At 29.8% G+C, this 27,689-nt stretch overlaps 1 protein-coding gene across 5 annotated transcripts in view; it reads right to left on the bottom strand.

The window, feature by feature from the left end:
- The window catches only part of LOC124364477 (sex peptide receptor-like), a 364,700-nt gene that overhangs the window by 10,745 nt on the left and 326,266 nt on the right, over positions 1-27,689 (bottom strand). For 4 of the 5 annotated variants that reach the window (XM_046819996.1, XM_046819998.1, XM_046820000.1 and 1 more), the window contains 3 exons: positions 22,881-22,922; positions 6,010-6,042; positions 1,908-2,094 (listed from right to left, as the gene is read on the bottom strand). In XM_046819996.1, coding sequence (XP_046675952.1) covers positions 1,908-2,074 — 167 coding nt within the window. In that variant the 5' untranslated portion in view covers positions 2,075-2,094; positions 6,010-6,042; positions 22,881-22,922. The remainder of the gene's footprint in view (positions 1-1,907; positions 2,095-6,009; positions 6,043-22,880; positions 22,923-27,689) is intronic. The other variant, XM_046820001.1, reaches the window with a different exon arrangement.

Genomic DNA, 27,689 nt, shown 5'->3' with positions numbered 1-27,689 from the left:
CTTCTTTAAACTATCATTACTGTTGGAAATTCGCTTTACCTAAAACAATTAATAATTAAAAACCTCATGTCAACACTATCATGAAATTATTAAAACACTATCAGAAATTCCATATAACTCTTAAATATCCAACATACTTCATGCGCTAGATCATGTTCCTTCAGTTCAGATCAAGAAGTAATTAGGAAATGTTTTAGTTGTGAATTTGGTAACGGCGCCTTTGCTTGTTTAAACCATGTAACGAGAAGTATAATACAAACTTGCTTCTTTAGTTAATTTGGAAAGAAAGTAACTGAAAAGTTTTGGTTGCAAACTTATTTTATTATTATTATTAATATTAAATCAAATAGAAATACATTACGACATTCATGAGTTTCTCATTACTAAGAGCGCAGTTGTATGTTTGTTGCTATTCCATAACTTCAAAATATGCAAGATTTGACTTACCAACTTGGTAAGCTTAATAAGCATTATCCCTGCTAAAATTTAACAGTAGGCCTAGTGCATAAATAAACATTTATTGTTCTATATGAAAGATATGTTAACTTTAAATTAAAAACTATAAAATATACATGAGAAATTATAAAAAATCAAGAATAGATTATCACAATTTGTTACCTTATATTGATATATATTAGGAGTAGAATTTTTTTATGGATTAAAAACAAAAATAAAAGAAATATAATTTTTTACTGCAAAATGGATTTTATCCAACAAAGCAAAAACATACTGTACACAGTACATAAATTGTTAATTGAAATACAACATTGGACGGAGGAAAGTTGATATGATCACGTGGAGAGACTCTAACATTCGCATGACTTACATTTTGTATACTTAATTAGATCAAATACAGTTGGTGATTGTAGTTTATTGAAGGGGCAGCTATAGCGAAAAGGGTAAATATTATTAATTTAAACTAGCTGATATTTCTGGTAATAAAACATTATTATAAATTGTATTGTTCCCAGAGGATTAACTTAGTTTTTAGCTCCCTAGCCTCATTTGATGAACAGCTCGTTATAACATTGAAATAATATGTAATTTATTCTATATTACGTTTCGTAAATATAAATCTGTAAACACTATCATAATCCCCATCAATTTACTTACAATAACTGTTTGATAAATCTTCATCGTTGAAACCCACTTAAGCATATTTAATAAAGATATATTTAAAAAAAAATTTAATTCACCAAAACAATTATATAGTGAAATTATGTATAGCGAAATCTACTTCCCCCATCAGTGGAAGTTGAATGGGGCAGCAAACCGTCCACGGACGGACTTCACCGCAAAGGGTTCAAAACGACGTGAGCACAACTCGGGTCTCGGCACGAAATATATCGATTACTTATAACCGGCGGTAGTACTGTCCTCCTCCAAGTTATGGCGGTGGAACAAAACAGCAGTCGGCCTACGGCTCAGTGGTAGCCAATGATCGTAGTTATCATCATAACAGTCTATGAACCACTCCTCTCTACTATAGAATTTATCCTCATCTTTATTTTATTACCCACTATGTATACCAAGTTTGCCAACTAACTGCCTAGAGTTGTTATACTAACTCGTTATACTAATTAAGAAAATAATACGTACGCTTCTCTAAGAGTGTATGAATGACAAAATAAATTTGATTTTACATTTATACACCTACAACCATTGCATCATTTTCTACGACAATATTGTCTTACAAAAGAGTTTTACTATACAAATAACGTCTAGATAAAGACATTGAAAGTATTATACAACAGAACGGTAAAATGTATCACGAGAACAATTCACTATATCCTAGTTTTTATTGCGTATGATAGATACAACTTTAGCTGTCATATAAAATAATTAAAATAAGAATAATTATTTTGAGTATGTTATCAAGCTTACCAAATATCCCTAGAAGTACTTACCCGTACATGGGCTGAGCATACTCTATAGGCAGCTCTGAGGTGACATTGATGTAGTTAGGGGTGCGGTTGGGCGCAAGTGTCGGTAGTGTCAGGTTCCAGTCTTCCGTAAGGTTGTTGATGAGATCCGTGGTCATGGCCGAGAACTCCACCAACTCCATAACCGCCATCTTGTCTTGACCCTTTGAACCTAAACAATAAAATATCCCTATAGTGCGTTATAGGATGTTTCTTTGTTTTATAGTTGACCTCTTAACAATCATAATAATAAACCAAAAAGCACCGTGGCAATGTCCATACATGAACTTTGAAAATGCACGTATAAATTATTGTTTTCTTTGTTATATGATTATATAAGACAGTATGAGTAACATATTTTAAGTAAATCATCTTACAGTACTACCAACATGTATAGTTATTTAGAAATTTATTTCTATGATATATGATTCAACTTTATTGTCACATCTTAACCGGTACGTTATCAGTGATTGAGACCTGGAATTGCTCCACTTTGTTAGTATTATTGAGAAATAATACTAAAACACGGAGATCAACGAAGGTGATGAGTCAGTGTTACTAGCCGTAACTGAACACCACAAGACGCGTAGTAAAAGTAAATTGAACAGCCCTAAAGTGTTATTTAACTGTCTTCTCTTACGTAAATTTACCTTTCTTTTAAACATATTGTAATTACTATTTTATCATTCGCATTCCGTGTACGTACGTTACTTATATTGACAGAATCTAAATTTCGACTCATTGTGCTTTTTTAAATAAACTGTCAGAAGGGGGGAAAAACCGGTTCTGTTTTAATTTGCCAAACTCTCAGTTCAAATTTGATGATACAACTCTTATGTAACGAACTAAATCATTAAGTTACATTTTAAAATAATTCAAAAGCTCACTAATATGTTCAAAATTATGTTACGGTGTGAGGTATTGACCTAAATTTTACAGTAATATTGAACTGTGTTCAATTAATAATGTCGAAAAAATAAAGATTTATCTTGGCGTGTGACTTTTATTTTGTACTATTTCTTCAGCAACCTTTGCTATCGTGTAGACCGTTACTTTATTAAGCCGTATTCTCTGTAAAACTAAACATTTCTTAATTCTTAATTCTTATTTATTCAAATTCAGTCTTAAATATTTAACTTGTGAATTCGGGAAAAAATGTACAATCAATGTATGGCTGTGCATGTTTGCACCCATCGTGGTTTTTCAGTTGTTCTGAGGGTAACTATTTAAAACTTATATTAAAGCCGTTATAACCAGATGAATGTATTTATTTAAAAATGGAACAGAGCAAATTTGTGGGTTGTTGGACGTTCTATTTTAAACTACTCACGGACCACAGTGTCCTACAAACAAACCCGTAGTGAAGGTAACACTTGACCTCATGAGAGAGAGAGCAAAACCACATGAGACACAGACTGGGGTTTTAATGAGCTGGTTTTTAAACTATTAGTTACCATTTATTAATGACCAAATAAGATCTTAATATAACAGCGAGAAATGGGTTATACTACATTATTTCTAATAATGCAATTTTTAAGCAAATTTTAGTGCTAAATATAAAAAGAGCGTATGTAATTGTTTTGTCTTGAACTTGAAGTACTAAAAATATCAAATAACCTTCTTTTACAGGGTCATCATTACCAATTAGTAGTTCTTATAATACTTTTAAAAATAAAGCTTCAATTTCGTATCCAAAATAACCTTATGTAAAAATGTTTAAAAACCTTTTTAGTAAATTCTAAACTAAGATATCTTTTATTGCAATTGTGATATCTTTCACTGTGTATTAAGTGTTACTCTTCCTTACCCTGACCCAGTTAATAAATTACAAAAATTTTATGATCGACTTTTTAGTAATAGTACATTATTTAAGATACAAGATAATCAGTACATTTAATTCATTACTTCATTCTAGGTTAAAACTAGTATTCATTGTATTAAATCGATTTTTCCACCTTATTTAATGTTATTCCGCCTTGAGTCATGAAAGACATAAATTATGTTTCCTGTTTTTAATGCGATATGAGAATGATTATTTATGTGGTTTTACTTAATATTTTTATTTTCATAATTTATTAACTAAATTCCATATTAGGCTGTTTTATGTGATCAACTATTGTACAGTTTAAGTAGTCGTCCAAGTTTGGTTGTTCAGAGAAAAACAGATTTTTGGTTGACATGTCAAACGTCTCCAGGACTAAATAGACAAATATACAGTACGAAAAGGTACCTACAGCAATACGAGACGGTGTATGTGTGTACATCATTTTACCGTATATACATATAAACTTCCAAAGCTTACATCAAACACAAGTAGTAAACGTGATGTTGTAGTGTAGATTACACCGGCTGTATCCTTGAACGATAAGTTATATAACTGAAAACTACATAAGTTATTGTTAAGTATTTTCCAGTATTTGCTATAGAATTAATAAAATTAGAACAATAAATTGCAAATATTTTAATATATACTTAGATGGACTATCATGTACAAATTTTGACGGAAGGTAACTGTGAAGATAGTTAATGAGATATTTCTTGATATAAATTTAAAATTTCTAGAACATATAAACCTTATTTTAAGTAGTGATTGGAGAACCGTAGTGAATTAACTATTTTAAAATTTGTTTAGAGTTAATTTTGATTGTTAGAACATCGAATGTTACACGCAATCTTAAGAAGATGACCTTGATCTTTTCATTGATTTGGTTTACTGTGTGTGTGTGTTTTTGCTAAGAATTCTGAGTCTAGCCTAATAGCTCTTTAAAGTACCAATCAATGGCGTTGTTACTCTTTTTAGTTACAACAGAACAAAACATGTTTTTTCTTAGTTTTCCTTACATGTATGTACAAATGCTTCGATTTTGATTATAACATAGTGTCACATTTATGACCTACCCTTTAATTACACGTTAGAAGTACGGTAAAACACATGTAGCACAAAAAGATTTTTGTTTGTTTAAAATTTATAGTTACTAGGTTATATTATTATTGAGATGTCTATTGGACATGCAAGTCAGTCATGAAGAAAGAAAACTTTTACATGTTTCTCTTGGGCATACCATAAATAATGCTTTCCTACCGAGTGACAGGCTTCATTGAAGCTCATACAGTTCCCCCGGATTGACGTGCACCATCATATAAGTTTCTCTTCCCTTATTTAAAAAATAAAGCTTCATGCACAATTGTAGATTTACAGTTCCTGTCACTCTCGGAATATCTTGCCACATGATTCATGCTAATTGTTTATTAACATCTTCACTGCGGTTTAGTTATGTATACCGAGTTTAGGACAGCTGTTATAGTAATTAGTAATGTGTGACCACAGCTGCAGTCAATGTGTTGAACTATTATACAACTGTAGGTCCAGAATACGTTGTTAACACCTTCACCTTAGTCTAATTATGTACTGTTTTTAAGGTAGCTTTCAAGAGTCTACAGAACAAGTCACCGAATAATTATGTAAGTGTGGGGGTAACTAGGCTACACGTGTTTTACTCATAATAGTAAAAAATATTAAATTGTGATTTATCGTTGCTAAAATTACCCATGAGACAAATGTAGAAGTGCTCACTAACTTTCAGCCCCAAGTTTATCAAAGGGCAAACATTGAACTCATTATTATGTATATAGATATAAAGCTGTAAAATTAGGTAAAATCAATTTAGACAGACGTGGGGACAGGCCAACACATATGCGTACAAAGAAACCGAAAAGACATTGAACTCATTATTATGTATATCGATATAAAGCTGTAAAATTAGGTAAAATCAATTTAGACAGACGTGGGGACAGGCCAACACATATGCGTACAAAGAAACCGAAAATACATTAAACAGTATGAAAAAAATAAACTTCACTTCATTATCACTGTTTGAGCAATTCGTTTGTACTATTGTGAAATACTCGACAGTGTCTGAATGGCGAAAGTAGCAGTCCAGCGACGAACAAGTTTCTGTTCAAGTTGCCAGTATAACTTGATGTAAATTTTATTATCTCTTTGTAACTACGCAACTCATAAATATGCATTTAACGTATTAATAGTATTTAATATTTTTTAATAATAATTATAATTAAGGTTACTTACGTAGAAAGGATTGTCAGTCTATCTCACTTAAATCTGTAAAAAGAACATAATTCAGTATTCTATAATAAAAGAACAAAAGAAAAAATGTACTCGTAATATCCTTCTTGATCTATAATTTCCCATAAGCAGAATGTGTGGGCCAGGGAATAAGGAAATAAGAGAGGTTATAATTTTCTAGATTTTACGTAAGTATTGAATCTTATGACTCCCCTGAAATTTATTCTGTCTCTGATGTAATGTTTTAATTTTATTAGATATATGCAGCTAAGAAGCCTTCAAACTATAATTATTTTCTTGCCTATATTATTAGGATTATAAACAAATCAGTTATTTCACGCAATAGGTTAATACAATAGCATCAACTCGTGGAAAATGTATGCTTACGAACACATAAGAATAACGATACTGTATTTTGAAAAATATTCACAAAACTAATACAGATACATGTACTTAAGTAATAATGGTCTAAAATATAAAGCATACTACGAGTAATAATAATATATTGCCTGCCATTATACACAATCTACGAATATTTATTGTCAAACAACATATAAATTTTTTAATATTGCTCCATCATGCACCTTTTTTATATATCTCTAATATAAAAGGAAAAAGACCTTTGTAAGACATTTATAAAATTTACAAATACTTATATAATATGATTGTAATACACGGTATAATATGATTGTAATAATATTGCCTCTCATAAATGCTTTAATTGAAAAAAAGTGTCATGTATGGGGTGAGATATAATTGTGGGAACGCATGAGATATAATTAGCGAATTAGCGAACATTTATATCAAAATATTTATATTGAAGACTCCAACAATATATAAGACTCCAACATACTTCCTCTGACCAATGTATGATATTTTTTTTAATATCCAATGTATATATTTAAATTCAACCCACAAGATGTAATAGTAAAATTAATTTGGTAATATGTTCAACTTCATATAACGAAAGACAAACTATAATATTTTAATTTGTGTTTATCCAGGAAGCGGTAGGATATTTCTCGTATGTACAATCTGTGCTGTTTTGTTTACTTTATACTCTTTATTTTTAAGTGACAGTTAAAAGTCTAAATAATTTGTCTACAAACATAAAAAAATACATCTCCAAGCAGGAAAGTAATAGAAAAAATAATTTGGTAATATGTTCAACTTCATATAACGAAAGACAAACTATAATATTTTAATTTGTGTTTATCCAGGAAGCGGTAGGATATTTCTCGTATGTAAAATCTGTGCTGTTTTGTTTACTTTATACTCTTTATTTTTAAGTGACAGTTAAAAGTCTAAATAATTTGTCTACAAACATAAAAAATACATCTCCAAGCAGGAAAGTAATAGAAAAAATAATTTGGTAATATGTTCAACTTCATATAACGTAAGACAAACTATAATATTTTAATTTGTGTTTATCCAGGAAGCGGTAGGATATTTCTCGTATGTACAATCTGTGCTGTTTTGTTTACTTTATACTCTTTATTTTTAAGTGACAGTTAAAAGTCTAAATAAATTGTCTACAAACATAAAAAATACATCTCCAAGCAGGAAAGTAATAGAAAAAAATAATTTGGTAATATGTTCAACTTCATATAACGTAAGACAAACTATAATACTTTAATTTGTGTTTATCCAGGAAGCGGTAGGATATTTCTCGTATGTACAATCTGTGCTGTTTTGTTTACTTTATACTCTTTATTTTTAAGTGACAGTTAAAAGTCTAATTAATTTGTCTACAAACATAAAAAATACATCTCCAAGCAGGAAAGTAATAGAAAAAATAATTTTACACTATATACAGTATATAATATCATATAAGTATATGTATATAGGATTGTTCCTATAAGAATTGTAATCTAAGAAAAAGATTTTGTTGATGGGCAGTTTATTTCTTGAATCTGTTGTATCACGAACGGGTGTAAAAGCCATTCCTGCTTTCCGAAAGTTTCATTCCACTGTGAAATGTGGTATTGGAGTTGTTTGTGTGATTTTCTCGTAGGAGAAACATTGGTGATCATTGATTGAAGCGTGAATCCTACGGTGAAATTGTTGACTCGAGACGCAGCCGAGCATTGAAAGAGAACATTGAGCATTAAGTTAAAAGAAGAGATTCCTCTATTTCGTGGCTTCTGTAGTTGCCAGTATAATGTGTAGTCTAAAAAAATGTAGGACCTTATATTATTTAGAGTATTTAGTACTCGTTCAAAAGATTTGCTAAAATATTGATTACATGGAATTGAATATGTATGAAATATTCATTTCATACGCTATTGAATAAAAAATTGTCCCGTTTTCAACTGTGTTTAATATAATGTTTTAATATTTCATTTCACTGTGGTCTTAGTAAAAAAATTATGGACAAAATTAATAACTAAACGATTTTAATGGTATATCACACTAGTGACTATAGTGAACATTTGCTTCGATTATTTCATATAGCAAATATACCCATGAATAGCTGGATATAGAGAAAAATATTTAATTTTGTTTGAAAATGTATGCTATAAATTTTTTAATTATTCCTTGTTTCTTTCTAAACTTTGAAGTCGATTTTAATTCTCGATATATCTGATAATTTTTTACCTTTCTAATAGTTCTTTTTTGGAAGTGGCCGTTTCTACTAACGAGAAATATTGCCATTGAGTATGTCACATTTCTAAACTTGTTTGATTATGCTTTCATTCCTTCTTAAAATCAACAATAAGTTGACATTAAATTATGACTACACACGTTTCAGTATATTCTAACCATATTTTTAAAATAGTGTATTGCATATAACAACGGAAACTAATAATTTATTTTGCGAATTATAAAATAGATAATTTTTTCTAAGTATCAATGTTACAGATAATAATTACATAGTAATTTTTAACTGATAGTGTATATTTTATATGAATTACATTTATATAACAATATTTACAGTATAGGTTTATTATAAAGTTCACAAACGTATTAAGATAATGTTTAGTAGTATCAATTCATTACATAGGCAAGTATATGCCAATCTATTACATAAGACTTATTACATATTTTATAGTTGAGGCCATATTTAGGCCTCAACCCATTACTTTGGAATCAAAGCGATTAAAATAATAGTTCTGCACCAATAAATAAATTAATATTGTAAAATTTTAATGCTTTAAATACACGTCATGAGTGGAATACAGGATTACGAAAATTATAAAATCTCGTTTATGTAAATTTTAGAAATGTTAAACTTTTGTAACTTACTTAAAAAATTTATAACCACCAAAAAATGGGGTCTTAGGCATAATGTCTCCTTAGCATTGCATATGTAGCTTTGTAAGTGTAATGCAGATAATCGTTTGCCTTTAAATTTCGTTACAACCGACAACAACCGTATAAGATCTAGGCATTTCGTGCGTTCTAAAACAAATACGCAACATTAGGTTATCTATAAATTTTAAAGTGTCTTAATTCTATAGTTGTTATCATTATAATACTGAACAATTAATTTGTAATAGTAATGACTGACAGTCTGAAAATCTTCAACTATAATTGGTTTTTTAAATTGGATTTTATGTTAATATAACATGGTTGTTAGATTATTCCCTTATAAATCGAATAAAAAACCTTATTGTGTACTACTGTACTTAATTGTTCATCTTATGCTTCACAGGGAATCACTACTTGTTAGGATTCTTTCATTTAATTGGAATTATAAAACTAATACATATCTTTTATTGAATTTAAAAACATACTTCATGGGTACATATCAACAGAATCCTACTTAATAATAAAATGAATCTGAAAATTTAAAATTCATATTATATTTTTTTATGAGTTATAATACAGGTTCTCGTCATTATATAATACATTTTTTAATTTTACGTAAGCGGTTTATTTTAAAGTCCAAAAACTGTGTTTGATTACTTCTGTTGTTTGAACTCCCAAAATATTACTATAAAACTTGGTTAAATATTTTGCTAAACACACCAGCCAAATAGGCAATAAAGGTCAATATTTCAAACCATACAACGTCTCATAACACCAATAATTTTCACTGACGTTATCAGTACAAAAACAACTTTCAGGATAACGTTCAACACATGTTCCTAGTAAACATCTTGTTCCGCTATGTTTACCACCAGGGATGATATACAATATATCCCGCCATACACAACACTAGGTAAAACAATAACACGAAAAATAACGCTGTAGCAAATACAGTTGTAACTGTCTCTTGAATTCCTAACACTCCAAATTGACTGTCTTAGTGGTCCTGTTAGAATCAAAAATAAATTATACATTTTCACTCGTATTATTGATTCATGCTACTTGATGCAACTAAATATGTTATCTGATTGCTATATTTAGGCTTGTCTAGGGCATTAGAATACTTTGTCTAACTTTTAAGAAGTGTAAATACGTTTTAGTTTGCTTCTAAGATGTTTAATGAATGTACTATCATATTTTTTTAAATCTAACAAAAACAATAGAGTGATCATTACATTAGTGCTAAAATTTTTATTAATCAAGATTGTTAAATTAATCATAAATATATCTTGACAGACAAATCGTAAAACGCTTTGGAAATTCATTCAAAAGATTTTAACGTATATTTATTGACTTAGTTTAGTTGTGATCAGTTAATAAAAGTTCTAAATCTCTTTCCACATATCTCAGCAATGAACTAAAAAGAAAATGGGTGTGCGTATGTTGTACGAGTTAATACATATTAAGTTTTGCACGTTTAATTGATTGTATTACTATCTTAATAAGTTGCCATCCTAGTTCACATTAAGGTACCAATAACTTGCAGTCAATTTTGTTCACGGGGTATAATGTTATTCAATAGTAATATTAGGTTGAGTGAAATAATGACACACAAAATGCGCTGGGTTTGGAACTGTTTGTTACCTGTTGTTTAAAAATTAATTTACATATTGTTTACATTCATTGCGAGGAATGCTGGTATATAGTGATTTAACATCAACAGTCAGTAACAAAATATCATATAAAAGTCGTTTCTTATTCCCTCATAAGGTTTCAACGAAATTTCTCCGTTTTAGTAGAGGAAGAATCTTCTTAATAAACAATGATAAAGATAATCTACATAACTATAAGCTCATTCAGTTTGAAATCCGTATCCAGAATCATAGCCTCGTCTTGGAGATGGTCTTAGGAGTTTTACATTATGTGTAATATATAATAAGTAACGATGAACGTGGTATTTCGAAACTAAAAGAATTAGGATATTAATATTCATGACATTCTTGGAATTATCTTTTAAAAAACATACTTTTATCTAAATCAATCAATCAATCAATCAATTCATTTATTGCCAAAAGCATAACATGCATAGGCATTCGTCAAGAAAATTATAATATCCTAACTTAAAGTATACACTACTGACAGATCAAACACAACAAGACCAAAATCAATATAACAGGAGTGATCTACAATTTATTATCCTCAACGTATTAACGGACACTGTAATATTCTCTCGAAATAAGAAATTTTTTTCAGACGATTTTGAAATTCCCTATCGTCCATAACAATTTTAAAGCAGGATGGCAAAGAGTTAAAAAGGCGGATGCAGGAGTAAAGACTTTGTTTTTCAAAAAAAAGATGTTTTAGGGCAGGGTATTAGGATTAGGTTGTTTTCTTTTTCTTAAGGAGTAATTATGGGCTGGATTAAACGTTGACTGAAAAAAGGTGGGGATACTTTTTGTAAAAAGAAAGACACTGAAGGATATAAATGGATGGGAACGTAGGATATTATTACTGCGAAAGAAAACCTCCACAAGACAGGGAACGACTCAACTTGAAAATAATCCTTATAGCTCTTTTCTGGAGACGAAAAACATATTGAGTTTTTTTTACTCTCGTATCCCCATACAGAGACTCCATAGCAAAGGTAAGGATTAAAAAACAGCCATAGTAAGTAAGCAAAAGAATTTCCTCACTAGCAAAACAGGATTAGTCTATACATCAAAAAATATGCAGCTGCTTAGTTTTTTCGTGACTTTATCAATGTGACTAAAAAAGTTTAGCTGATCATCCAAAAACAATTCCAAGATAATTAACATTCAAAGAAGGATACATTTCTGACTCTCCAATCATAATGTTTTGAGATTCAATCAACGTTTTAGCAGACTTTCTAATTCAAAAATCAAGAAAATTGGTTTTTAGATGTATTTACAAACAGAGAGTTTTCACCCAACCACTGCAGCAAATTACTGGCCTGAACAAAGGTTTGGATTTCAAGCTCGGCTCGATTGCAACCAGAGATAACCAAGGAGGTATCATCAGCAAACAAAAAAAACAACTTGGAAACCTTTCACGCTTCGATGGATGTCATTTATGAATAGTAAAAATAATAAAGGACCAAGTACGGAGCCTTGGGGGAACTCCAGTGCGTACTTCTCGCTCCTCAGAAAATTGTTTTCTTAAGCACCCTGTATCATCAATAAAAGGAATTTCAACAATCTGTCTACGGTTCAGGAGATAAGAAGCAATCCAATCAAAAGCTTTCCCTCTAATACCCAAGTTTTCAAGTTTTCCGAGCAACAACCGTGATCCACAACGTCGAAAGCCTTCGTAAGATCCAAAAAATAGGCCAAACAAGTGATTCCTGTTTATCCAATGAGTTTTGATACATCAGTTAGAAGACTAAAAAATTGCATTGACTGTAGACAACCCCTCACGAAAGCCATATTGATGGTCATGTAAAAATTCCATTGACAGACAGGTAATTGGAAAGTCTGGTTAGCACAAGCCTTTCAAGAACTTTTGAAAAATGTAGAAAGGTTCGAAATGGGGCGGTAATTGCTAAGTTCATTTGGACTTCCTTTTTTCTTAAATATAGGTTTTACAATTGAGAGCTTCAAGTGTGATGGGAACTTCCCAGATTCAAATGACGAGTTCGCAATCTGTGCAAGAGGATCAGCCAATATATCTATACAGCTCAACAAAATCCTGGATGAAACTCCATCAAATCCTGATGAATTATCTTGTTTTCAAGGAATTTACGACTGAGATGATTTCATTCTTATCAGTTGGAGCAAAAAATATAGAGGAACTCTTTACTTGATGAAGACAATGATCTTGGAGGAACAAATGAAGAATTACCCTCAGAATCTCTCAAACTCTGGCTTATTTCTGCAAAATGGATGTTGAATTTCTCTGAAATCATCCTAGGATTGTTCATCAGATCGCCATTCTCGTCATTAAGCGTAATATGTGTGAAGGCATTAGCTTTCTTATCAGGAATGAGATCCTTAACCACATTCCAAGCAGCACGCTGTTTATTCTGAGCCACGCTGATGTAGGTCAAATACTTTTTTCGCTTTGGCGGAATGGATGCGATTCCTAAACTCCTTCTTGGTTTGAATAAAAGAAACTCTCAAAGGATGAGAAGAGTCAAGATGCTTAGACAGCGAGTAGAGAAACAAAAGGCGATTATGAAGTTTTTTTAGATCTTCGTCCCAAAGGAATCCTCATCTGAGTGCCCCATGTACCGAACTTAATCTTTTTTGTAGGAAAAACACAATCAATATAAAATGACAAAATTGCAAGAAATAAGTCAAACATTTCATCAACATCAGCGGCTCCAAAAAGCTCATGCCATGATTAACCCTCCAGAAGACTCCTCAAGACCCGAATGCCGTCTGGGGGTGAAGCACCGCTTGAATGTAAATTTAATAATATTGTGGGTTGAAGGAACAAATGAGGCAATGTCTCCAATATGCGCATGATGATCGAAAATTCCAGTAATTAGAACCTGAGGTGAAAACATATTCTTTGGAATATTGCTAAATATGTTGTCAATGAGTGAACTAGAACCATTAAACGTAAAATGTTACATTTTAATATACATACAGTTCCTGTAGGCATAGGCATTTGTCTGCAGTAGTGTTACTCAAATGATGGAGAGCGCGGAAGCGCGGTGCTAAAGAAATATATGTTGAATTTTGACACTTATATCTCTTAACCAAATATTTCTCTTTCATTCTATCTAATGTTGTATCTCAAAGTTTGACATGTACGGGAACAATGCTCCTTAGCAGATTTTTACTGGTGATCATTTAGATCCCTGATATATCAGTAGGTTTGGTAATGTTCTCCAATATATTGTTATATTGTTTCTTTTCTAATGTCTAATTAGAGTATGGAAAGACTAGGAGGCTATAGTTTTTACTAACATTATTGCTAATGCTATGTTTGACTACATTGAATTTCAGTATAATAATGAACATGAAAATTATGTATTATTATATTTTATAGTTTATTAATTTCAGGAATATTATTATTATGCCAGATCTTGTTGGAGTGTGGCTTTGAATCATCCTTTCATTTGTCATTTATTTCGTTAAAAATTTGACAGTGTATATAATAAAAACGATGGAAATAATAAATAAAGTAGCACAACTTGATAACCAGGAAAAGGAATGTGCCTTCAGTGTCACATATTAATAAGTGTTTCACTTTAAATACACTAATATTTTGTGGCAGATTTCTTTTACAGCATATTTTCAGCAAAAATACTTACACGACTTATTAATTATCAACTGATCTAACAGTCAATATTGTATTATACTGATTCGAATTTTATTAATAGTACAAGAGAGATTTTAAGGACTTTTACTTGTGGTTTTTACTTGTTCTGGTGAGTCGCACATAACCCCGGATGAAAACCTGGATTTGCTATGTATCAGGTGAGCATGGTATATATACTACAGCAAACTTGTGTATCTCCACCATTTGTTAATGAACTATAATAGTATAAATTAATCAATGTCTACGGAAATCGTATTGCTTTTACTTATCATTTCTTTTCTATTCGCAATACAAGTGTTAGTTTGATTATAAAAAGCACACGTGAAAAAAGGCCTAATGTAACACCACTGTTGGAAAACTTGGGGCTTGTTGCATCGTGTCAAAAAACTTAACCAAAAAGTAAAATATCCGGCTTCGGGTTATATCAGCATGTATAAAGTTTTTCTCTACGGTATTTATATATTTCAATTAGAGTACGTGTTAAATTGAATAATATATACTGATACATTTCTGAAAAAACCACTGGCATTCTAAGCTAACAATGAAGGGTGTAAGTGAGTAATTCATTCAACCGTATTTAAAACTAATAACTTGTTGTGGGAATATATACAATATATAATATATAATACAATATATAATCCAGTTTGTTATGTAGGTAGCATAACAAACTGGATTAACATCTTTGTGTTGTATTGAAATGAAAAAAAAATATGTTTTCTTAGTGGAGGAAATGATTATCGACTGTTTATCATGAAAAATAGATAAGTATGCAAAACAACCCGTTCTCTCCTACTTCAGTTGCGCAATTTCAACTTTACCAAACAAACTATGCAGCTCTTAATTTTATGTTGACAATAAATTATGTACCGGTATTAAGTTGTTTAATTCTCTTTAACAGTTAGTTCATTTTATGATTGTTTATTATGTAATCGTAGAGCTTAAAGATTAATATAAGTATTTTAGGTTGCTTTTAATGATAAACACGCAAAAATTCGCAATATATTATGGGAACTCTTTGAGAAAAAGGGTTGTCGTTCAAATGTATATTTTTTCAAAATAATGAAAATATCAAAAATTTGTGGGTAAAATGTTACTATTATTTTATTTGAATATTAGCCATTCAGTTTTTATATAGCGAAGAAACTGTAGAGCTTACTAATTACGTGGAATATTACTATCCTCCGTTTAGAATAGCATAAAACGAATGTTACGGAACTATTATACTAATTAAGAATATTAAACTATAATATGTCAAGCAGGTTTATGACTCGTAACGTTATTATTTATTATGACCAATATTTTACACTTATATTTAGTAAATGGAAAGATACAATATCTCACGAGTGGTCTTAAGTCACTCTTAGTTTTCTATTAGTATTAAATCTGTGTTTATATTAAGACATATCTGTTTTTCAGTGATTTGAAAATTAACTCTATTCTAAAAATACAAATCATTCATGATAATTTTTTTCAATTAGGGAATAAACGAAATAACGCACTTTCCATACAGTGAGTGAGAAATATTTTTATATCCTAGTCTATTACGTTCCAGTATTGAGAGCAATTATTAAATGTATATAAACCGACTATATCAAATGGTCATGAGTTTATGAATACTAAATGTGTATTCAAACACCACTTTGAAGGTAAAAGTTGCACGTCTCGGTTCACTCTTGTCACTCGATGTCTCGTTGTTGAAACTGTTCGGTATATCGTTAGATTTTATTCATTAATGACTGAATATGAATGAATAAATGTATGTGTTCAGAGTATTAGCAACTCTATACAGGTACATAAACACATTATGTACCGACAGGAAACGCCAGTCTTCAAAGATTTGTGGCGCAATATTAGTAAATTGCTTTTGTTAGGCATCATCCACCCCCCCCAAACACACACACAAATCAGCATCCCTTTAAATGATCTGAATTATTACTTTCTGGGCCATCATCACCCATCATTATTCTGTTTAAAAACATTCTCTTTGCTATTCTTCCTGCACGTACAGATATTTTTAATTGCTGTTAAGGTCTGGTATTTTCCCCCCCAAAAATATGTCAGCCCTTGTCCAACCTTCTAACAAGATCTCATGTCCTTTACTCCTTCAGGACTACAGACCCATAAGTATTCTCCCTGCCCTCTCTAAAGGGCTAGAGAGGATTATTAACCCCAAATAAGTAAATTGTTACTGTCCCACAATATTCTCAATATGTATTAAACTGGCTTCCGTCATTACCACAGTGCAGATAATGTGCTGCTGCGAATAACTGATGATATTCGGCTTACCGTGGATAAAATACAGAGCACTATTAGGTGCAGTACTCAGTTCTCTATTTAAAGAATCATTGGTTGCCACACTTACAATTGTAATCTTACATTTAGATATCAGTAAATATGGAGAGTTAAAATGGTTGGCTTTCAGCGTAAAGCTCGGAGCTTAACTATTGTCCGGGACAAACACTTCACTGTTTAACTGTTTGTCCAACTAAGAGGCCTCTTTAGATCGTAGCTTAATCGAGTTTCTTAAGCTCTTCATAAAACCCTATTGTAGACATTTTGTTTTAAATCAAAGTTATACTAAAACTTTCCTTACATAAACGAAGGGTTACAAATTTCATCAGTGTTGCTTTATACTTACTCATGATATAAATGGGAATGACACATCAAAGCGCATTTTAAAAAACTCGAATTTTTAAGATTTGTGTGTTTCCTCTTCTCTATTTTACAACTCTTCTGAATTATTTAGGCGTAGTTTTAAAAATATATTTACATTTAAGACATGTCTTGCGTTATCAAAATACGTACTTTACTGTTCTTAGTTAACGTATTTTGAACGTTATTTTATGTATGTGATTTATTTTCAAAACTTGAATTTATCTATAACTGTCCGAAAGATATCTTGAGAGCAAAGTGGCCTGAATACTTAAAATTTAAAATGAAGTTTTATATATTTGTACACAATATTAAGAACCATGACAATGCATGCATGAGATTTGACTCAATGCCGGAGAATATGTTTACATTGGTCATAACACTGATATAAATAACTATGATGGCAAAGAAAAAAAACATCACAATAAATAAATTTTTAAATAAACCGATTATAATCGTATGCATTTTTAACATATGACATAGTTAAAAACTTAGAAAAACCAATTAATAGAAGGAATAGAACATTTCTACCTATGTCATAATAATTTAGATTAGTAAATGTTATGATATCAGTTTGAATCTCTTAAATACAGTAATGCGATAAAGTTAAAATATTCATCATTAAATCTTAGTGGAGATTTTTTTAGTAATGCTATAGCGAGCATACTTAGTATATGTCGTATTCATCATTAAGTTAAGTATGATGAGATTTAGATATACGGCATTATATTGAGCTGAGTAAACCATAATGTAATGATATTGTCCAATAAGACAGTTTATAGATCTCCATCTTAAGTTTGCAAACTCTGATTTAGTTGCTTATTGTATTTTAGCTGTAATTCGAACTTCTATTTATTACATAAATATGTAAATTTTTTTTTATTTGACCTTAAGTAACGTAAATAAAAACAGTTCTGCTTTCTCAATAGTCACATTGAAACTAATAGTTCTGTTTCAATTATTTGATATAAATAATACTATATCTATCAATGAAGTATAATATAACTATTGGTTTTCAGGTTTCCCCTTAAAAATGTTTGAAAAATAAGTACCGATTATTATGATTTTTCGATTCTTTAACGTATTATTGCAAAGTAAATATTCCACACGTAATACATATTTTATTAATTGCTTATAAAAATTATTTGATTATAACATTTATCACACTACACTACTAAATTTGATATAACCTAATTGTTATAAAATTTATTGTAATATTGTATTTATTGTAAATTTGTTTTGTATTTTAATCAAAGCCTAGGCATACATTTATTGATCAAGCCGTAAACACATCGGAATTCAGTTACATTTTTAGGTGTTTTAAATCAAATGCATTAGTTGATAGTTTATTAATGATAAGCGATCATGAATAATACACCTCTTAAGGATTTAATTTCAAAGATGAAATGCGTAGAATCATTTGTGAACATTGTATTTATATTAAATAGCTATATATATATATATATAGAAATATCTTAAAAGTTTACTATAAATATTCGTGATATATCACGTCTCTAAAGTATTAATTAAGGTCTGTTTTTTTAGTCGTTATCTTAAAAGTCTTAATTCAAATAATTTTGCGATCCAACCTCAAAGTGTTATATTGTTTCAATAGAAGTAATAGAAAACTTTGGAGGTAGTTTTTTATAAGTAAAGTTAAAGTATTATTATTTTTATTTATTATATAATACAAATTCAATACATCTTTTAGGTTTTAAGTTTGTTTTCAGTTTAATAAAAGACAATTTTACATTTGGGAATAAAAAGTTTTTAGACGTATTAATGACCTCAGATTAGTATTCTTCTTTACGCTTTACGCACGCTTGATTCCCTAGAACGATAACTATTTTTCCTATTTATGGATGCTACTGTTACTTTACTCCATTTTAAAAATATTAACTAATATAAAAGATTGTGATATTATTTATTATTTCCTAATAGAATAATAAACATATCTATAATACTAATATACTTTATGAAGAATACATTTCAAGCAAATGTTTGTAATTAATTTAACTGTTTTAAAACAATTAAACATAATCATAAAAACTTAGGAAAATTTATACTGTTCATAGTTTAGCGAATGAATGATTATGCATTGCAAGTGAATGTCTTATAATAGCAAGTGAGCTAATGTCTAAAGTATTTCCTTTTTTGTCTCTGTAAAGGAAGACAAAATAACGCCACATTTCTATATTTAGTATTATACAATCAAAACTACGGTATCGTTTTTTTATTTGGAAATTGGGTAATCTGATATGTCATGTTTTAGATAATTGTCGAAATCAAGTACTAAAACTACAAACTCAATGTCTCTTAGTGAACTTAGATTACCACCTAGGCCGTCTGCAGTCTAACTAAGCTACTAGCATTCAGGCGAATACAAATTACTCTGTTTGCAGGAGCTATTAAGATCAGTTTAGGTTACCAGTTTCTGAAGCTAATGTGAGAGTAGTTAAGACAAACTTCATTAGGCACTTTGTACATTGGAAGCTGAACAAAGTTCGATAAATTATTATGTTACCCTGTGTGTTATTAGTTCAGTTGCTGTGTTATAAATTGAAAATATAAGTAGACTACAATAATAAAGCAACACTGTTTTGTATAAAATGAATATTACAAATGTAACGTTTGGCTCACATAATCATAATCATAGCGCTATGTGTAAAGTTATACATATTACTATTACTGTTAAATTTATGGTCGTACAAGTTTTGCAATTGCTTACATAATTATTTTATTTAAGATAGAACTGTTAGTAGATATTGTCGGATTGAGCAACACATTACGTAACTCAATATAATATACTGTTTAAAGAAGACAATAAAAACTGTTTTTTATTAAAATATATTTTTACTACTACTTATTAATTTATATGAATGCACGATACTACAAATAATTAAAGTGAACATTATAATCTACTTAAATACAATAATTATTAAAATAGAGTTACTAGGTATATTTTGGCAAAATATAGGAGTGACATGAGCTGTATATTTGTGATTAATGGTCTAATATTCGATAATTGCTATTTAAAATAATTAAGATGTTAGTATGAATAATTGCAGTAATTAATTTCAAGTAGTTTAGGATTTTAGGTTTATTAAAAAGCACACTTTTAATCAAATTTTATTATATGTTATCTGTGGGGACATAAAACTTCAGATATAAAATTATGTATTAGTCATGGTCTATCAATTAAATGATTTATTATTTAATAGTTAGTGCCCATTGGGATGTTGCACTTTTTATTGTGTACACTGTATTTACAGTGCAAACGATACCGTAATTTTTCTTTAAAGTAGCAAAAGATGAAATGAGGATTTTGTAGTAAGTAATTAAGATATAGATATCCAGCAGGGATCACTTCTGACTGGTTCATACCTTCCAGTTAAACCTACGATTAGGCACAGCAAAAACCCTTGAGTCACTTAAATCTGAGATATCCAGGAGCACATCTGTAACCGAACCGCAAATGTCGAGATTCTGGAGTTCAAGAGCAACTCGATAGGTCTAGTCTACTGCGAGAGATAACTGTTGGGGTTGGTGTGGATTGATTCCTAACCTCAGAGGTTCTTGCTAGCCTCAACAAGGGTGTTCCACTCCCTATCTGCTTTCACTGTTAGGGCTGGCCTCCCCTTCTTCCAGGGAGACATGACTTCAATTTTTTAGCCCTAATTCTTCCTCATATCTCGATATGAGTTGGCCCCTACTCCCCTAACCTTACCCATCCTAAATATCCTGTCAATCCGGAAGCACCGCTAAAGTTCTTATAGGGCAAAGTGCAATTTATAAGCTTTTTTCCTAAGAGAACCCAAAAAAAAAAAAAAAAAAAAAAAAAAAACAATAGTGTTTTATATCAAAGAATTAAGTATGTTAAGGAATAGTCAAACATCATTGCGTCAATTGGTCATATAAGGAATGATAATCTGCATGTAGTGGTAATTTAAATTCTTAGAGGTGTCTGAATTTGGCTTCACTGATCATAAATTTTCTTCGTAGAGAATTTGAAACTGTGCGTCAATAAATACTTGGATTCTTTCAATGAAGTTGCTTGTGAACTGTTTTGGGTCTTGTTGTGGACATTTTTATCTTATTGTGGTTTATTCTCCTTGATAATTTTGTGTTCCCAATCAGGCTAAAGTTTGTACTCATCGTTGTAGTTGATCTTATAGTAAATTTTACCATTATATTCATATTTCGTTCAGTGAATATCTGTTACTATGGCTTCATCTTTCTTCAAGCCCGGACGAATGGAATTATAAATAAGGCTGTTCATAGTTTTTGAAGACTGATTGCTCTAAGGAAGTCACTTTACGAGGTCTTGGGGGTTTTCTCACATTTATGCAGATATTTACATGGATATCTTCTACCTCAGATGCCATTTAATGGTTGCGTGCGTGGAGTCGCACTTCTTTTGAGTGTGTTCCCAAGTATATGCTTTCGCCAGTAATTTTGTGCTTAAGGGCTAAATACAACAGTGCGTTGCCCAAAACAGATGTGCTATTGTGTTAAGGTAAGAGTAATTTTATAAAATAACTTGTAAAAATGCAAACAAATTTGCAGTTAATTCGCCGTCCGTTTCGTTCCATATATACCAATATCCATCAAACGTTGTGGACAGAAAGCTTCTTTCGATAGTACAGATCAAACGCATTAGACTTAGGCATAATAACAAAATATGCAGATCTACTGTATACAAGTCTTCATTTTTTGGTCGGTTTCTTTTTTATGATTTTCAGAAATTTTTATGTTCACATGGGCATTGAATTCATCGTAAGAAATGTGTCTAAGCTTGTGTGCCTTACAGATACCACATTGGTCCTTTTTGGCCTCTACAAAGACAGGTTCAGGTCTGAATACGTTTTGCAAAAAATAGGCAAAGGAAATGATGGGCATTTTTCCCGTTTACCAGTTTTTAGTACAAGAATGGTATTGTTGAGCTTTGAACGTATAGAAAGATTTCAAACATTGGGAAGAGGCTCGACAATTGCGAGAGTAAACAGTAATTTTTTAATCATTCGCTTAATCTGTTGAATACGTCCTCTTGTGTAGTAGACTTATTTGGCAGTCTTTCTTCATCACCATGCTTCTAATCTGTCGGTATTTCTTTGTGTTCCACGGTGTAATCCATCCATTAATAAAGCCCAGAAATTTCTATTATCTATTTAGTTACCTTAAAATGGATAAAAATTCTTAAAAGAAACACTAGAGGCTATTTAACTCATATTGCACTTGAATATAAAATATGTATAAGACTTAAAAATATACTTCACTACATGTAATTATATCTTTGTGGAATATTACTTTTTAAAACAGTATCAAACTTCTAATTTGAAATTCGTATTTTATTACAATATTTTATATTGTAACTGCATTATTGGTGAGGTGTTTACTCTTGTAATAAAACTGCATGGACTAGACCACAAATTAATTTAAACCATAAAATTAGAAATTAGTATATTTAGTGAAATGCAGACAAACCCAATAGGGCTTTTGTATTTATGAATAAAATTATTTGTAATTGTCATTTCAAAGAATAAATAAATAAAAAAATTCATAGTAAATAATATAAATATTACATTTAAAATTCATATATTTTCAATATTATTTCTCTTTTGTGTATATTTATAAAAGGTATTTGAATTGTGGCAACTTGATAATAACACTTTGTACATACTTACCAGTTTTAGGTGTTAACAGGTTTCAGCTTCTTCATGCTCAATCTGCAAAGAAAATTAAAATCGGTTAAATGAAATTCAGCAGAATTACCGGTTTGCAGTTTATACAAAAAATAGATTTCAGTATCGATAATTAAAATATAAAAACATGAATACTGATGTACTTGACCTAATGACAATAACTACACAAACTTCACTACAAGGTATCATTAGTAGATGGGGTTGTTTGTCTGGGGGGATTGGATGGGGTTGGATGTGAATCAATCTTCAAACTAGGAAGGTTATTTTATTAAAGAAACAAAAGTGAATTTACCATGATAAAATAGTTTTCCACAATGCTACTCTGGAATAATTTTGCTATAGAAACATAATTTGTTATGCTTATTATGCAATGAGATTACTACTTACATGTAAAACAGTCGTTTTAGTGTGATACCTCCCAGCTGTAATTAAAAGTGCTAGTACTAAAATAATCGTTCTCTATGTTAATGCAATGAAATTAACTACTCTTGTCACCGTTTATTCCGTTCAAAAAGGATACTGGCTGTACATTACAGTAATACATGATATAAGTAAATACAAGAAACTTAAGAATTGTTACTGAACATAATATAACTGTGTTCCCCAGGGTAGTCCACAGAGATTCGGAAGAGAAGTTTAAGTTAGTCGATTAGCATATAAAACTAAAGGTATTTTTAGTAGAATACCACATAAACACAAACCGCACAAACCTCAGATACAAAGGTCAACTCTAACTAAAAATCCAGATTAATAAAATGTTTTCACATTCTTCGAATCAACTTTGTTTAATTTTTTCACTATTTGTGAAGATCAAGTACAATTGTGAAACAAACATTTTGCAGGTATAAAGAAAAACAAAATTGTTTTTTTTTATATTTTAATACGATAGAAATCAGATCGTATGGGGATATTAGTAACGATTAAAATCGGTCAACTCAATGGCTATAATCAAGTGATTAGGGCTGCTAGAAGTAAAATAGGTTATTAAATCGTCTCACATGCAGTGATGAGACATAACGACAGTCATGTGGTTTTTAAAAGCGAGTTATATTTCAACAAATTTTCTTAAACTTGGGTATCGTTGTAAATTAAATTAATATTAGGAAAAAATAATAGTTATTACTGTATAAAGTTCTTAATATGTGTGCATTTAGATTTAATATGCTCCATTTTTTCAATAAACCTTGCAAAATCTATTATTTAATTCTAAATTATATTCAGGGATTATAAGAAAGTTTGCATATTTTCTACTCATTACGCAAAAACCTTCTCCAGTTATAAATAGTGTGTGTGCTAAATGTTCTTTCCTAATCTCAGCTCCGAATGTTGAAAATGGTCAGATTTATGATATTATACTCTACTTTTGATTTGTTACAAAACTAATAACGATATTATAGCAATAGGATTAGGAATTTTAACATTTATATACGTTTAAAAATCATGTAAAATGTTCTTAGCGGAAATTATGTTTATACTCTTGTACATACCTGCCAAACTTGAACTAACAATTATTACAATAAATTTTATGTGTTAGTAAGCTTATTGAATCCATAATTTAGTATAAGTAGATAGTATATAACAGTTAAAAGTATTTAATGTATATTTTGTTATCATGGAGGAAAATATTATAAAATACCAGAATCGATAATATTTACTAATAAATATTTATCCAAATTTATACAGTTTAAAATATTTTTCGAGTCACCAAACTTCTCAATCTCAATTTTATATTCAAGCATATTTATAAATATTAAAATAGAAATTTCTATAATTCTAAATACCGTGCTCGCCTCGTTGGTTGATAAATGTACTCTGAAAATGTTCAGTAATCAAAAGCTTACGGGATTTACCCCGTAAAGCAAAGTAAAGTTCTCTTCGTGGAAACCCATGCCAGAATAGGCTATATTTATACGTTAAATCCCATCCCGTCTAAATCATAATAATAAATGGATATTTCCGGGAATAATACATAAATTACCTTTTATAGAAATTTCCCGCTTGTACTACAATTTGATATATTTCATCAGGAAAGGAACCCATCAATAGTTCTTTTTTTACATATTATGTAAAAAGCAATCTTTTTTTACCTTGTTTACTTGGTTTTGTTTCGATTTTTATATACGTTTTAAGGATCTTATAGACTTTTATTTTTTTGTTTTTTTTTTTACCACAATAATATAAACTTAACAATTTCGATGTCATAGAAAAAGTCACTCATAAAATTGTTAGGTTTATACAGTGTATTTATTTACACATTAAAACGTATTAAGGTTATAGTAAAATACTAGCCATTATACTCGTACTTTACATCATCTTGTTTAATTAAATACAAGCTGAAGACAATTGCGTTGATCCATTTATTTCGAAAGTAATATATTAAGTTATCATAACACTATTATATTTCAGCATTCAAGATAAAATAAATATTTAAAAACATTAAATTAATTATATTTTATGTATGTAAGGGTTTTTTTCATAGCTGAAAAAAATCCAATTTCGTCCTAGGTTGTGTAAGATTTATTTCAGATGTGAATTTTATTAAAGAACGTTTACAGAATGAAGGACATCAATATCTCTAATTACTTGACATACTCGTACATGTTTTACTTCGTAATGCCATATCGGTCACCTTTCTTATAACTAAAGACAACTTTGGTTATTTGATGGTTGAAAGCCAAAAGATTAACATTAATAATTACAAAATAAACATACATAATACGTAAAGTATAAGTACTTTAAAATAAAAACTTTCTCATGTCAAAAGTGCAAGTTTTTAGATACAAATAAATAAATTATTCATGATTTAATATAGTAAATAAAGCAATCTTTATTATTTGCTCATTCCTTCCTATAGTTTTAATACAACTTTAGTTTTTGTTTAATATGCCCCGTAGAAAAGTTAATTTAGTGTAACTTTGTTTAAAATGTATCACATACCCGAAATATACTGCTGATTTTATAAGTAGGATACTTAAATTTAAACGTTTTACGAGTTATTTTGTTTAGATTGAAACAATGTAAATTTAGTTGACAACACAAGTAGACTTATGATTACTTCAATCTAATAGTAACTGAGAGTCAACGATGAAACAGTTGTGATCAAAAGCATGAATAAATAATTCCATTCCTAGTCCATAAAACATTTATAACGAATTTACTGTGACAAGAGGACACGCTAATTTATATTCATTTCATGGTCAAAGTAGTATACCTCCCATACTTGTATGTAGTATTTTTTTCAAAATATTTCCTATTTGACTGAAAAACAGTTATATTAGGTGAAACTAAATATTATTTATTATTGAAGTGAACTTATTTTCGGTCCAGTATATTTATGACAAATTTTAGCAAGGCAATATAAAAATAATTAGTAGATATGATACTTTATTATAAAACATTATTTGGACTATATTTTATTAAATTGCTTTATTTATTAAATTGCTAAAAATATATTACGTAAAGTAATATCTATAGAACGTATTATAGAAGAACGATGTGTCGATCTTTATTGTAAGGTGTGGTTTTTTTCCTCTTTTAATTAGTTTTTTTAGATATTACGAGGTTATTTAAGAATTAAAAGAAAAAACCACTAGTAATGAGTGATGTATTCACTTCCTTCATCATTTATTATAAATTATTAAAACTTTAGTGATGTACGGTACATTATTTGTAAATATTATATAAATAATGAAAATATTAATATTAAAACAATTATAAAAAATGAATAAAATGTAAAAATTCATTAGTTTAGCATATTATTTCTGATAAAATTACTAAAATACTGTTTATAATTGTAGTTAAACTTTAACGTGAACTTTAATATTATTTTATTTAAATATCACCATTTATGTTGATTTCTTCTAAATTAGATGACGAAGAAAACATAGTGATTTTCAAGCAATGGGCTATACACATTTCATGCTGTAATGCTTCACGTGTTAATGAAACGGTGCTAAACGTCTCGACCTTTCACTCTCGTTTAATGGTTTCGACATAGGGAGATAGTGACACGTCACCTATTGTTCTAAAAGGTTATGCGACACCCTTTTGAAAGGACATAACTTTTTACGGACATAAAACGTTGTACTTCCTACTTGCAAAGTTACTAGTGAATAAGTTTTAAACTTCCACAAACCTTTGACCTATTAGGTACGATTAATACCATTTCCTTTTATCATATACAAAATAAGACGTGATATTTCTTTCCCCAGGATAAAGTACGGCCTTGTAACACATTTGTTTCCTTATATATTGTCTTTAAATAATAAAACTGCGATCAATGATAAATTTAAGGATATATACTTTGGAGATACAAAAGTGTCAAAATATAAGTTCGCACAATGTAAGACATACATGGAAGCCATATTATTTGCAATTTAAAATTTTTTTTAATATTGAAATTTTTAGCCCAGCCTTATTAAAATACAAATAAAACTTAAAGAATATTTATTGAATTTTAGCCTCCGCATGAGCATATCCACTTGGCTACAATCCAGATTTTATACAACGTGTTATGAATACTGATTAACTACGTTATATATTTATAAGTAATTAGACCAGAAGTATTACTTTATAAAACTGTCAATCATAGTTTCTGCTTAGTGACATAACGCAGCATTGCCACTGACAATGAGTCCTCCAACAATCTATTGTTGTCAGTTCCCTTTCAGGCTGATCCCCGCCGAGCACCACAAGGCAGTTTTGCCAATATTCTTCTTCTTTTTTCTCATAAATATGGTGACATTCTCTTTCTATTAAAGCGGTTGTTTATTTGTTATGCTGGTCTTTATA

The sequence above is a fragment of the Homalodisca vitripennis genome, chromosome 6, assembly GCF_021130785.1.
Source record: "Homalodisca vitripennis isolate AUS2020 chromosome 6, UT_GWSS_2.1, whole genome shotgun sequence".
Taxonomy (NCBI): Eukaryota; Metazoa; Arthropoda; class Insecta; order Hemiptera; family Cicadellidae; genus Homalodisca; species Homalodisca vitripennis.
Note: the sequence above shows the minus strand (reverse complement) of the source record. Positions and strands in the feature narration are given on the sequence as shown.